Here is a 14,632-nt window from a genome sequence, read left to right as displayed (position 1 = left end):
TGACTATGGGGGGGGGGGGCTAAAAAAATTTCGGGTCCTCAGCGATATAACTTCTAAAACTTTAATTTTACCCGAATGAATTCAGTGTGGGAAGAACGGGTCATTTTTTAAAACTAATTTAAAGAAAAATCAGTACTCTTATGTAACCAAGACCCTTCAAATTTTATAAATAAAACTTTAAATAAATCGATACCTAATGCCACGTTCTGACGTTTCAGTTTAAACATTTTTATTGCTTTTCACTCCAAAGGAGTGTTCTACCCAATGTCAATGTGATTGTGAAGTGTTTGTAATAACGGGTTCAGACAATTTTAGTTGATGATCTTTTATCGTACGAGGCTTATAAATATTTTTAATATAACCCAAATGAAGACTAATAATGAAACATTGTCTATTTTTTATTTATTTTTAATTAAACCCAAGCTGAGACATACCCAAACTTCAAAGATAGTGAACTCCAAGGGAACTATCAATTTGTATTTAAACGAAATACCAGTTAAACGCGTTATTCCGGTGACTGAAATACTTGTTGCTCATTTATATTATGTCAACCCTTACGAAATGTTTTTTTGCTTGATGAATCATCGATTTACGTAAATTTTGTCGAGGCGAAAGTATGTAAGTAGGTACATAAATAATTGTCAAATTTGTCAGGTTATTCATTTATGATGTTTATTTAGAATTTACGGCACTATTGCCATTTACACACATAAGTTTTTTTTACACATACATAATACAGTATTCAATTTTGATAAATGAAAAATTAAAGAATTAAATTAAAACATAACAAATAAAATAACAGTAAGCAAAGAAGCAATAACATAAATCTGTTATGTAGTGACTTCATTAAAATAAGTGACGTTAAAATGTGTTATTAGTGCAGCTTTATACTTAACAAGGGGAATATAAAAATTATTTACGATTTTAGCATAAAAGTTCCCAATTGTGTGCAGTTTATTTATAACTGAGTTATATCCTGAGACTGTGGTATAATTTCACAATAATAGGTACATACTAGAGGACCTTGATCTAATGATAGGTACATGAAATTGAATCAACATGAATATATCAGGGCTATCCAACTGATAATTTATAATTTTGTGTAAAAATATAAGATATGTTGCAATCCGCTTCGGGCGCCGACTTGCCAAGGCGCTGATAAAACCTACCACGGCGCCCTTTACTAGAGCCAGGCACCATAAATAAACCACTCACCAGGCGCCGTTTGACTCAAGTCCGACCAGTCCGACCCTGGACGTTCGACTAAAATAAGCGTGCTAATTCGGCAAACGAGTAGGTAATACTAAAATACTTGCAGAACTTAAAAATGACATAATTAAATTTGATTTATATTGAATAAAAAAAATACGTTCTACGAAAACACAAAAACAATTTATTGATAAAAACCAACTGATACCAGCCCTATGATGTCTATGGTCTCCGCCAGCTGGAACCGCGATGACAGGCAATTTCATATTATTATTTACCTACCTAAACAATATTCTCTCAGCGTAGGGAGTGGTTTATTTATGGTGTAGGTATTTCTTTGCTCTGCATTTTGTTGTTATTGTGAGAATTTGACGTGTGAAGAGCTTATTACTTATGTCAATAGCAGTGCTTTAAATTAAAATACTCGTCACCACGTCACTCCACTTTAATGAGAAGTCGTAATTATTGTCTCCAATCGCTCTGCTGGACGCATCATTAACGTAAATTTAGTAAACCTTGACCCTCATTGAAGCGCTAAATAACGGGTTTCATATTGATCTCCGCAGTGACGGACTATTTCAAATATTGAATATATCAAAGATCTCAGTGAATTTCTTGTTCTGACAATTTTTTATAATGTGATATAACGTTTCCAGAATGTATTATGCCACTCTGCATGTAACTGTATGTTTTGTAAAATAAAATTTAATTAAAACGTTTTTTTTACTTGTCATATATTTATTTATTGATTGCAAGGTAAAATAACCCGTTACGTTGACCGTTTATGTCTAAATTTTAACTAATTACCTGATCATCTGCCATCCTTTTGTTTGACAAGCCCCCAAAGGGCACACAAACTCCAACGGCTCGGAGGACTTTGAAGCAGAGAATGGACTGTTATCTCGAGAGTATTTCCTCCTGGGGTAAAAATAATCTCGTCGAATTTAATGTTTCAAAGACCCAATCCTGTCTGATTACGTCTAAAAGGGATCCAAATGATAATCTAGTCTCCTTCAACGGAAGCAATCTTCCGAACAGGCCTTCCATTGATATGCTTGGAATAACTATAAGTGACCATCTCAGGTACGGGGGCTCCATCGAAACCAGAGTAAAGTTGGCCTCTCAGAAGCTGGGCGTACTGTACAGGGCCCGCAGATACTTTAATAATACACAACTGCTGACCCTGTACAAATCGCAAGTGCGCCCTACTGTCGAATTTGGCAGCCATCTCTGGTCCGGAGCCCCTAAATACCTGAAAAAAACCCTTGACTCTGTGCAAAAACGGGCGGTCCGTTTGATAGATTCCCCAATTTTAACAAACGGACTGCAATCTTTAGAGCACAGGCGTCAGGTAGGTATGCTGTCCTTGTTCTATCGGCATTACAATGGAAGATGCTCTGAGGAACTAGCGTCATTGATCCCTTCGGCACCGGTGCGTAGTCGGGATACACGCCAAACGCGCGCCCAACATTTGTACACAGTTGACATTTGTCACATGAGAACGGGTCGCTTCTACGATTCGTTCTTAAGTTCAACAGCTCGGCTGTGGAACGAACTGCCGGCCTCTGTGTTTCCTCCCTCCTACAACATGGGACTCTTCAAGACCCATGTTCACTCCTTCCTCTCCACAAAAAGACCCACCACACAGCATCCCCAAAGATGACATAGGCCCTGAGGGAAATTATTTTCTTCAGGGCCTCCTGTGTGGAGTTAATATTAAAAAAAATCCCATTTATCTATAACAAGGCGCAAACTAGGTCCAAACCACCCTCCTCACGGTTATTAATATGGTTCAGAGTTTGGAAGAACTCAAGTCTACACAACAAGTTGTTTCGTTTGGGGATAAGCTTAATAATATATTTAGACAAATCTTTATATCCTTATCCCCGTTGTTTCATTTAAAACTATTACAATTGCTCTTTGTAAAAAGTCTCACTTGTTAGCGAAAAGAGACGCCCATTTTCAACTACTGGATTATTTACAGAATCCTTTATGTGGCTAAAAACGAATTTAAGGACGAGAAGGCATGCTTTTGTTGTGCATTCCGAGCATCAAAATGGTTTCCCTTCGATGTGGCTTCCGATTATGAAATAATAATTCGAATCTTCGACTTCATCTGTTAGTGCGTGCATTCTGAGCAACAGAACGGTTTCCCTCCGATGTTCCTTCTGATTATGAGACAACAATTTGAAACATTAACTTCACGGTATATTCTAAGTACCAGCATGTGGCTTCTGATTTTGAAATAACATTTGAATCTATGATTTCATCGGTTCTTGTAAATGCACCAGAAAATTTCGTTCTCGAGTTAAAATGCACTCATGACAGCAGTGGTAAATTAATGTGAATTTGTTTTTAATATTAAAAAACCCGGACTGTAGAGATGATACCAATACTTCTTCTATACTGGAGACCCAACAACTTTCTGTCCAAATGTACTTGCAACAATAAGAGCTCATTTGCAACCCTCTTAACCAGCACTAGAAGAAAACATTCCCGTGTTCTAAATGCAACTATTTCAAATTCCCGAAATTTATGCTGGTGAACTTACATATCGAAGCACTACGAAAAAAGCAAACTCGTATTACGAATTCCATGATTTGTGACCTCAAATTTTGAATATTGACCAACAAAATGACATCCTATAAAAACGATTCCAAATGCTTTTCAACATTTTAAAATTCTCTGCCAAATCTTCAAGCTTAAATGGGTAAAAGAAATTAAGCCGCACTCGGAACACAAGAACGGTGTTCATCTGAATGGTGAGTTGAACAAGAACATCCGAATTTAAAAAAATACACTTCGAAGACGAGAATGATTTTTTGTGTTTTTGAGTTAGAATCTGGAAAATTTGACGTTCAAATTAATTAGACACAGGTATTTTATTTTAACATAATTAAGACATCAAAATTAAAATTTTAATAAATGCAAAGTAATACTATACCTACATACTAAACACCGTTACATAATTGTATCTGTATTTACAGGACTCGAATAAAATCATAATATCATGGGAAATTCAAAATGTATATACAAAAAATATATATAAAAAATGTTCTAAAATAACTTCATAATTGATTATCAAGACGAAGTATCGTTTAAGCCGTGATTTATTATTTCCGCAGATATACTTTGATTAATTCGTCCTCTTTTTATCGGAATTTGGAGGTAGCGGCCATACATCTAACATTGCAGTAAGCCTGGATTTGTCCATGCGCACCCCAGGGGATAAATCATACTTCACGAAGTATAGACATATTTATCCGAGAAAGAAATTCAAATACTAAACAGTCATAAGGGAATCATCATACCTCTATCACTGGCTTCGTATGAATGATTCTTCTTCATATTGCCCGTCAACAGGTCAATTAAATTAGACAGAGCTCGTACTAAGTTTTTTTTTTTTTAAATGAAGTAAATGTTCTGTAAGTCTTAAAAAAGAATCATAATATTTTAAGAAAAGTAATAATAAATACCCCTATGCTGTAAGTATGGTAGAAAAACGTATTTAAGTACTTTTATTATATCGTTATTTAGAAAATTTGTTTATCATGATTTAAGGGTGCTTCCGTCTATGTTTTGTGAGGTTGGCCTTAATGGTAGTTACAAAACTGCATTTTTCGCAGTTTAGGGGTATTTTTGCAGTTAAATGGTGAGTTTTAATATGATTTCTTAAGTGGACAGCTAAAAATGAAGAGTAATTGCAATCAGAACACTGGTGCGGTTTTCTTTCACCACTGTGGCTGAACATATGGTTGACCAAGGACTTTTTGAGCCCACACGTAAAGTTGCATTCAGTACATCTGTTTGGTTTGCTGTGTGTTAGCTTGTGACGCCTCAGAGTGCCCTTTTCAAAACATTTGAACGTGCACTCGACGCAAGACAGGGGCTTCTGTGCGCCGTGCGCCGCTGCCAAGTGGGTATTAAGCAAATTCTTCTGCTTGCATGTAAAATTACACTGAGCGCACGAATGCGGGTTTGAATCACTGTGACACATTAAAATGTGCTGTTTAAGACCTTGAGGTCGCGTGAAGCTGGCGCTGCACTCAGTACATTTGACGGGTTTCTCCTTGGTGTGAGTCAGGATGTGAAGTTTGAGATGTGCTTTTCGCACTGTCGTGTAAGGGCATTCAGTACAGGCGAATGGTTTCTCAGTAGCGTGAGTTTTAAAAATATGCTCTCTTAAGACCACGGGGTTTCCGCATCTATATTCGCACAACGAGCAACATATAGTATTCCTATCGCCGCTGTGAATCGTCATGTGATTTCGCAAGTTAATTTTCCTAAAACTTTTATATTCGCAGAGGTTACAGGCGAAGCGTTTCTCTTCGTCGTGAATAACCATGTGACATGTCAAATGTCCTTTACGGAAACACGTGTAAGCACATTTCGGACATGCGTAAGGTTTCTTGCCGGCGTGACGGAACATGTGGTCAATGAGGGTTTGCTTCCTTGGGCTGGTGAAAGAGCAATCGTTGCAAGAGAAGGCTCTCTCCCCCGTGTGGGAGAGCATGTGGTCCTTCAGTCTCCAGCTCCTCGCGCACGTGTATTTGCACTCGGGACACGAAAGCGGGTTTTCCCCGGTGTGTTTGTACAGGTGCTGTTTGAAGTAGAACAGTTTTGGATGGATGAATGCGCACTCGGAACACGAGAACGGGCTGTGTGTGTGAGTCAACAGGTGCAGCTTTAATACAAATGCGGTTGAACATGACTGACTGCATTTTGGGCAGACCAACGGACTTTCTTGGGATCTCAAGCTGTTTTCTGGAAAAGACACAATACATATTTATTTATATGGACAATTTTTATAGCGCCGCTTTTCTGAGATATCACTTCAGGGGCGCTTGGAGCGTACGTAAGATATTACATTAACTCAACTCAGGAAAATAATTTCCCTCAGGGCCTGAGTCATCTTTAGGAGTATTGTGTGGGGAGATTTTTTTAGGAAAGTTAAAAGGAGTGAACCTAGGCCTTGATGAGACGCATGTTGGAGGAGAAGGGAAACACAGATGCCGGCAAATCATTCCACAGCGAGTTTTTCGAAGCATGTTAAATTGAAATACCGGTAGAACAAGAACAGTATTCTCACCTGACTCCTGTGCTCTAAAGTATGCAATCCGTTAATTAAGATAGGATAATCTATCAAACGGACTGCCCATTTCTGCACATAATTGAGAGTTTTTCAGGTATTTAGGGACTCAAAAGTATTCTGAAATTCATTTCTCAGGTATTTTGAAATTCAACAGTGGGGCGCAATTGCGATTTGTAAAAGGTTAGCAGTTGTGAACTATTCAAGTGTCTGCGATCCCGTATAGTACGCCCAGCTTCTGAGGCTATCTTGACTCTGGCTCTGTTGAAGCCCCATATATGAGCTGGTCACTTGAGTTACAATAAGCATTTAAAAGGCGACTAGATTGTCTTTCCATCAATGTATACGAGTATATTATATAATGGCGCCCTATGTTTTATTTACAAGATAGCGTAATCAATGACACATAATGCATAGTTTATAAAATTATTTTAAACCGTCGAATTCCATAAATAAATAAAATCACGTTACCATATTCGAAACTATGATCTTTAGGAAATTCCTTCATATCGGGATTTATCAACATTACTTCGTTCCATTCCCCACTAAATGGAATCCCTCGCTCCAGTTTGATGGCAGAACTAGATGGTTGGGGGGGTTCTATTATTGAATTGTAATGCGGCATATCGTTGTGGGGGTTCAAATGATTATCAATGTCTTGAGCATAAACACTCTCACAAAACGCTGCAGGTTCCAATTTAATGGTAAAATCACTTCGTTCTGTCTTTATTTCATGAGGTTTTGTCAAAAGTTGCGTGTTTTCAACAGTTTCTCCCATATCAACAGCATCACTTTCTTTTTTGACAAAAATTGTATTTTCACCCGAAAGTAAAATATGATACTCTTCTGGGTAGCCAATTTCACTGTCATTTTCTGCATGATCACTTTCACTACTATCTTGTTCTTCCTTGACGATAGAAATATCCGGTAAAACAGAATTCATCTTCAATGCCAGGTCACGCATATAAACAAAAACCATGAAGGAAGATTAACATTGCATCTGGAAGAAAATAAGAGATTTAAGCAGTTATTTCTACATTTAAGAAGATGATAATACTAAAAATCTAAACAAAACATGAAAAAGAACAAGACACAGAAAATAAAAAGATAAGGTCTCTACTAAGAATCGAACCTACGATCTTAGTATTACCGAGGCAACGTCATTATCCACTCGACCATTAGGACCTAATTATTATAGGTCATATTTGTCGATAAAATTCAATCAAAAGTCAGTCAAATTTATGGTTAAAAATATATTCTTGCAACTAATTTTTCCCATATTTTACAGTGCTTTATTAGTTTTATTTTGAGTGGATAAAGACGTTGTCCCGGTAAGACAGAGATCTTGGGTTCGATTAGTTGAGACCGTTATCTTTTTATTTTCTGTGTCTTGTTCTGTTTCGTGTTTCGATTTGTTAGTATTATCTTCTTCTTCAATGATATATTACATTGATAGGTATAAAATCGAAAAGTTACAGAAAAGTTGTTTTAATAAAAATTATTTATTTCTGCATTTGAGTAGGAGAAAAAATAAACATTAAATAAACTTCGATTAGCAAAGCAGACACTTGGGTTATTGCGTCTTAGATTCAGCTCAGTTAAACACTTGGCTTTCGGAAACATCGTTATAAGAGGTAGAAATAACGTTGTATATTTTATGTATGACTGGCTAGGTAGGTATATCCGAACTTAGCAATAAAATAAAGAGATCAGATCAACTACTTTGTTTTTGGTTTTCGCAGCGGCATGGTAATACGATAAGAACGACTTACTATAAATATCCTTTTACATCTATTCCTATGCTCGCCGACACTGAAAAAGCTTTCGATAATTACAAATAAAGAAAGACGAGGTTAAACTTTAAACAGGAAGAATATTGGATCACTGGAAAATCAATGGAATCAGATTGCGTTTGAGCCAACAAAATATCAAAAAGCTGAAGCAGAAATGCGTCAAGGTTTTAGACAAGGATGCTGGATCTTTTCGCTAAATGATAAATATTCATAATAATTTGGTTTCAGGGTATTCAAAACGGATGTCAGAAGAAGTGCTTATTGAGGTAAGAAGTTCTTCTGACTGGTTACCAACTTACTTTTTTAGAAATGCTGCATGAGGTTAGGATTCATCGTGGTCATTACTTCACCGTAACCAGACATTTTCACACATGTATAGCGCAGCTGTCGCCTGCTTAGCCAAAAGACAAACAAGATATAATAACACACATAGGCGTGTCCAACGATTCTGAAATTCTATAAATGTTCCTTGATGGAACATTTATGATTCATGATTTTATAAAGAAAGATGGAGTTCTTAGCTAATAGTGGGAATCCGACGCATTTTTCACTCATCTACCAACCGGTCTTTGTTTAATTCATTTATTAAACCTTCAGTTGCAGGAGCTCTACAAAAAAATACTACACAAACTTGCTTCGATGGCCGTTTTCAGTCACTACTTTTGCGACTAATTAATTAGAATAATAAAATGGGCGAAAGCCTTTTAACGCGATGACTCCATTAATCCGGACAAATATTTTATGTTTCCAACCACACTTTATTCTATCGTTGAAGACATTATTAGCGACTCTCAAACAGAAAAATCAGATAAGATTTGGTCGCATCTAGGAAATGAATGTAGTATGATATCATACTTCTTCTGATACAGTAAATATGACCGGAGGGGATAGGGTCGAATTAGCACAATGGTAGAGCAAGGCCAAGTTGCTGGGTTCCATTCTGTTATAAATTTTAGTTTGCGGGTCGCTAATATTGTCTTCAATGATTAAATAAAATCATTTGAGGTTTTACCCATTAAGTAATTCCAAAATTATTCTCTTGCTACGTCTTCGAATGGTACGAAATACAGTACAGTACTTTAAGTTTAGACTTACGGAATTCAATACTTCGTTTGTGTGAAAGCACTTTGAAACAATACATGATTACTCATCAATTTTGTAAATACAATTTTCTATTATTTCTTGTAATTTTTGATGTATGCCCTTTTCTTCTACCCTAAAAGTGTTGGAAGCTACATCTTCCATCATAAGACAAGCAACAATCATTGATTTTACTAACGGAATTAAATAAACTGTTCAAATATTATCAGGTAATAAGTAACTCAACGCTTTTTAAATGTAATCCTAAAGCAGCGAATGAATGGTTTTTAATCTGAAAAAAAACAATTTAACGATTAAAGTTAAACATTTTAAAGCGTACCGCTACATAATATTTACAGAAGTGACAGCTCGTTAAAAACATAACCTCAACTTTCGGCGTGGCAATGATGCAGCCGACATTCATAGATAATGTTCACTGAGACGTCTGTTTGCATTCGTAAACATTTCAATGGCTTACCACGAAAAAATAACACTATCCAGCTTAATATTATGTTTGAAAATGAACGACATCGCTAAAATAGCAATCTTGGATTACATGACCCCGCACATAAATATACCACTCTCTAGATCGATATCTTCGGGCTTTTTGTATACAACAGAATTATACAGTACTTAACCACAGATATACAAGCAGTACCTACCGTGCGGAAAAGAGCAGTAGACAAGATAGAAAAAACTCAAGGTCATCTAAAAGTAAGATGCAACCATAGACAACATAATTGCTCTCGGCCTACTCCATTCATTCACTAGCCCAAAAAAAATATTTTAAAAATAAAAATGTCCTTGAAGCAGAAAAATGTCGAAATGTTTTCCAAGGGGCAAGGTTCATCTGACTAAGAAAATAAACTTTTACAGTGCATTTCCTTGAGATGAAACTTGTAAATCTGAGAAGAAGAAACCCAAAATGACAAGAAATTTGCAAAAACACTGAAGAAAATTTCCAAAACATGATTGTCCGACAGTATGACGAAGAATTCCGACATTTTTCAGCCTCATGAACTCATGGTTACATATGTTTAAAAATCTTTAATTTCACCAAAACAATAAGATAATACAGGATAACACTAATCAATAACATGAATAAGTTTATCGATATAATAAATAACATTTATACGTTGTGGAGGAAGACATAATGTCAAGTATGAAGCATTGTTCAAAAAACCGAACGAATAACCTAAAACTGTTAATTCACTTTAAACTTGAACTTACGTAGGTAGGTTGAATATAATATGTTTGTAACTCGCTAACACTACACTGGCTTATATTGTATTTTTATCACGAACAACTTTAACACGCAATATTTTCGACGGAAATGATAGTATTTCGGCAGAAAATGACAACCCGCGTGTATAAATAAACCACTGTCATTTTGTTTGAATGATTTCAAACTGTCAAACGTCAAAATTCCGTCATCTCTTTCTGTTACACGAGTCATTATGGTAGAGAGCGAGAGATCAAACCAATCCTTCTGTTCTCACCAATGAGATCTGAGCTTTTAGCCATATTATTCGTTTTCTATAAGAATTTTGAGGTGGGCGTGGCGGTTTCAAATGAGTTTCGAGGCCAAAGCTTAGTTAAATGCCCCTGACCCCGCATGACCCACATAAACCAAATCAACCAGAGATCAGCTTATAAAATAGAAGTCATAAAAATCTTTGAACCATAGACTACAAGTGATTCGATAAAGAGCAGTGTTGTTCCTCACGAATCACGATAGATCGGATTGAGAAACATTTTATCGTTTTCTATGTTATAATTAGTTTGTCTTTTGTGTCCATCACTAGCCCCGGGTGATTGTCAAAATGGATTACTTATTTTATCTATGACTTGGAACTGTCAGTGTCAATGTCCCACACTGTCCATTGAATTATAATTGTTTCGATTACTTGAAATAGCTTTTCTTTCCAGAAATTTTAATAAAATCACACAGAAACCATCGCAGAGTGTCTGCTTGATGATCATACAATATTACCATTAATCCCTCTAATCAATTTAACTATTATTGTTGTTGTTGAATCATCTGATATTGTGACATTGAATAAGATAATAATGATAGTTCAAAAAGTCTCCAATCCAAAACTTATTACTTCGAAGACTGATTTGGGAAGAGTGCACAATGAATTAACTAAGGTTCTTGTAAGAATTCAAAATCTTACCTTGGGAACTAAATTGTGCCAACGGACATAAAATGAAACTGGCAGTTTTTTCCATAAAATAAAACTGGCGCTGCTCTAGAAGATCTTGCACATTCTAGGTAGGAATTCGATGCAATACGTGGTTCGAAAATTGTAAACTTCAAAAAATAAAAATATCTACTATCAAATTCTGCACCAAAGAACACCAAGGTTGCACCAAGGAACAACTGACCACAGGCGCGGGCAGTGGTCGAACGCTACCACTGCCCCCGTGTGCTTAGGCACGACTCTCAGAATCGTGCCCGCGTGGGGCGTGATGACGGCGTACAGTCGACCGTTTGGGCAGTGGTCATCCAGCTGTGTTTGCCTGCGACATGGTGGCTGTTGTTGGAAAATGGTTATACAAATATGCATGATAACATAACGACTAACCGTCAGTAAGACCTTTTTACTGATCTGTCCGTTTGTGTGTTCTTCTAAACTACGCAACGGATTTTGGTAGAGTTTTTACTTTAAAGAATCACATAAAGAATTTCTTTCGGAAGGTGTATATATATATAATACAAGGATATTATATATAGAAAGTAGACAAAATTTGAGCAACGCCATGTACACGTCAGCTAGTTATACAATAAAAGCAAATCCAAAATAAGCTTTATAAAGAAGAGAACACACCCGAGGTCCACGCATGAAACGGTAAAAGCAATAAAAGCAAAAACGATAAAAGCAAAAATTCGTGTAGATGAATTCGACCTGCAGAATTTAATTAAAGCATTTACTTCAAGCTCATAGTCTGATTATCAGAAGATTATGTATGAGACCATAAAATTAGTGAATGAAACAAGGTGTTAAGAATTGTTTGGGCTTGATGAAGTCTTCAATTACAGACGCATGGTTTTTTTGTTCTTGTTGCACATAACTGCATTTTTACTTTATTTAATGTTACAACAAGTTAAAAATATTCCCGACCCGGGCAAAACACTTATATTAATGGTCAGTTGACCATAATGACTGTTTGTTACTATTTTATAGGAGAGAAGAAGTCAAAAATCCACTCGGCGAAGCTTTTTATAATCTAATCAAGTAACACACACTGACAAGCTAATTATCAAAACAAACACTGTCAAAGAAGCCAATTGATAAGCAAAACATCTGTTTTATCTGTTAGCCCTAGTTTTACCTCTGACCGCTAGGTACTAGGCAGGAGCCTGTAAAGTAACTGGTGGTGAACTTTGCTAATAGCTCGTACATTTTTAACACAAGGAGTGTGTGCGAGACAGTTGTGTGGCAGTCTATCCTCTCTTCCTACCCCTTCCGGAAAAGGTGTGATGGTTAGTTAGTAAGTTTATAAAAACACATAAACTCTCCTCTCGATTTTTGCTCACTGAATATTTTTTGAGAAGTTTTTATTTGTGCAAAGGAGGACGGTTCGTCTGATTAACAAATCCATTCTTAACAGACCGATTGCCATCTCTAATGCACACATACAATGCGGGCATGCAGGGTCTGTTCTACAGGTATTTTAATGGAGCCTACTCTAAGGAGCTAGCAGCATGCGCCGGTGCATATGTGTGAAACTCAACATGCACGAGCAGAACAACCGTTCACAGTTGATGTTGGCTTCATGAGAATGGGTCGCTTCTTCGACTCATTCTGTTCTGTGGAACGAGCTACCGTCATCTGTTTTTCCTCTTTCATATAATCCGGGTGTTTTCAAGACACGCATTAAGAAATCCCTTCCTATAGCCCCACCTTAACCCACCTCCAGGTGGCGAGATAGTTCCTCCGCCTTTACACTGTACAGACAGGGGCGCTCTTGTTGGTGTCATAAAAAATAAATAAAATAAATATATATATACATTAAAATAATCTTTTTATTTATTTAGGAAATATTTAAGTGCCTTTTAAAATAATCTGACCCATAAAGGGTTTAGAAATGGTTGATGTTGTAACAATGAAAAGTTTTATAATTCCCCTGTATCTCTTCTCTAATATACTAAAATAAAGTCGCTATTCGCGTCTGTCTGTGCACTTAGTTCTTCTAAACCACACAACGGATTTTGATAGGGTTTTCTCCATCATTTAGAGAATTTCTTCCGGAAGGTATATATAAATAATACACTCATATTATATTTATAAAAAGTCGAGCAACGCAGTGTACTTGTCAGCTAGTTTAGAATCAAAGGACATAAGTTTTACAGGTTATGTAAACATTTTTTGACACAATTGTTTTAAACATTGTAACACATTTTCATCCCCCCACGTATGGTAAAACATATTATCAATTTAAAACACAATTTTATTTTGTGATTGAAAACAGAAGTCATCTAAACTTTGCAACGAAAACAGCTGTTTTGCATTGAGTTAAATGTATATAAATAGAGTCTACATTCCTTGCAATATCAGTGTGAATTGTTGTTCCCGTGCGGGAAGTAGGAAGAGGGGTGTGACAACTGTCGATGTAGCCCGAATCCTGCCACGCAAATGCTTCACGAGTCTTTAACATTAACAAGTCAATTTACATGACTACTAATTATGGTAAAACCCTACTTACCGATGAAAGGTAATACCATTGCTTTCCCTATATTTTCCAGTACGCCTTGTACTATATCTAAGCGTGCATATCGGCATTTTGAAGTTATCGTCGGAGACTGCCCGGCGGACTGATGCCTGAGATATCTTACATAGGACAATGATCCAATTTGCGTGGCCCATACTTCGAATGACAAAGCTGACTATCTATATACCTCATTACAGTATTGCGAGTCTTGCGGATATCCCAGAAATCCAATGTTCAAACCAAAAACACAAACATGATCGCTGTAAAAAAATCATTGCAGTTTTTATTTATTTTCATAGATGTCAGTATTCACCAATCAAAAAAATGCCGCATTTTTCGATTCCGAACAAATACACGAGTCTCATTATCGTTTTTACTGTTTTATTGGCTGTACGATTAAAAAACCAGTTTTTATCGTAAATTTCGCAAAACCTAATGTCGATAAATTATATTACATTGATAAATAATATTACATATTGTAATATTATTATATATTTCACAGTAGGTACTAGAACATAAAAGGTGCAATATAACAAACTTGTACGTGTGTAACTGTGACGTTAACGACATAACATTGGTAAATTTTCCTCCAAAGAAAATGCGGTAAAATATCGACAGCATAAATCGAAATAAACTATTATTGATGAATCTTAATATAATTTTACTAATAATATAACGGAGTGGGGAGGTGCCTGACGTCACTGAAACCAAAACCAAACATCGCTAAAGCCATTTCTAGCAATAT

General features: G+C 36.2%; 1 protein-coding gene across 1 annotated transcript; it reads right to left on the bottom strand.

Moving 5' to 3' along the window:
- Nucleotides 1-4,201: 4,201 nt before the first annotated feature.
- On the bottom strand, nt 4,202-8,737 carry LOC149410375 (uncharacterized). Its single transcript, XM_089648612.1, has 3 exons — nt 8,391-8,737; nt 6,770-7,298; nt 4,202-5,973 (listed from the first exon to the last, which is right to left on the bottom strand). Exons 2-3 carry the CDS (start codon nt 7,275-7,277, stop codon nt 4,766-4,768), a joined length of 1,716 nt encoding a protein of 571 aa, XP_089504738.1. The 5' UTR covers nt 7,278-7,298; nt 8,391-8,737; the 3' UTR covers nt 4,202-4,765.
- Nucleotides 8,738-14,632: the final 5,895 nt, after the last annotated feature.

Source organism: Hesperophylax consimilis, chromosome 28 (assembly GCF_061612785.1).
Source record: "Hesperophylax consimilis isolate HC1 chromosome 28, BYU_Hcon_1.0, whole genome shotgun sequence".
In the NCBI taxonomy this organism is placed as follows: domain Eukaryota; kingdom Metazoa; phylum Arthropoda; class Insecta; order Trichoptera; family Limnephilidae; genus Hesperophylax; species Hesperophylax consimilis.
The sequence above is the reverse complement of the archived record's forward strand: the minus strand, read 5'-3'. Positions and strand labels throughout refer to the sequence as shown.

Excerpts from the sequence above, each read along its gene's own strand:
- LOC149410375 (XM_089648612.1), bottom strand. The coding sequence starts at position 7,277 with ATGGTTTTTGTTTATATGCGTGACCTGGCATTGAAGATGAATTCTGTT. Across the intron at positions 5,974-6,769 it reads AGATCATAGTTTCGAATATG|AAAACAGCTTGAGATCCCAA; the intron begins GTAACGTGATTT and ends TGTCTTTTCCAG.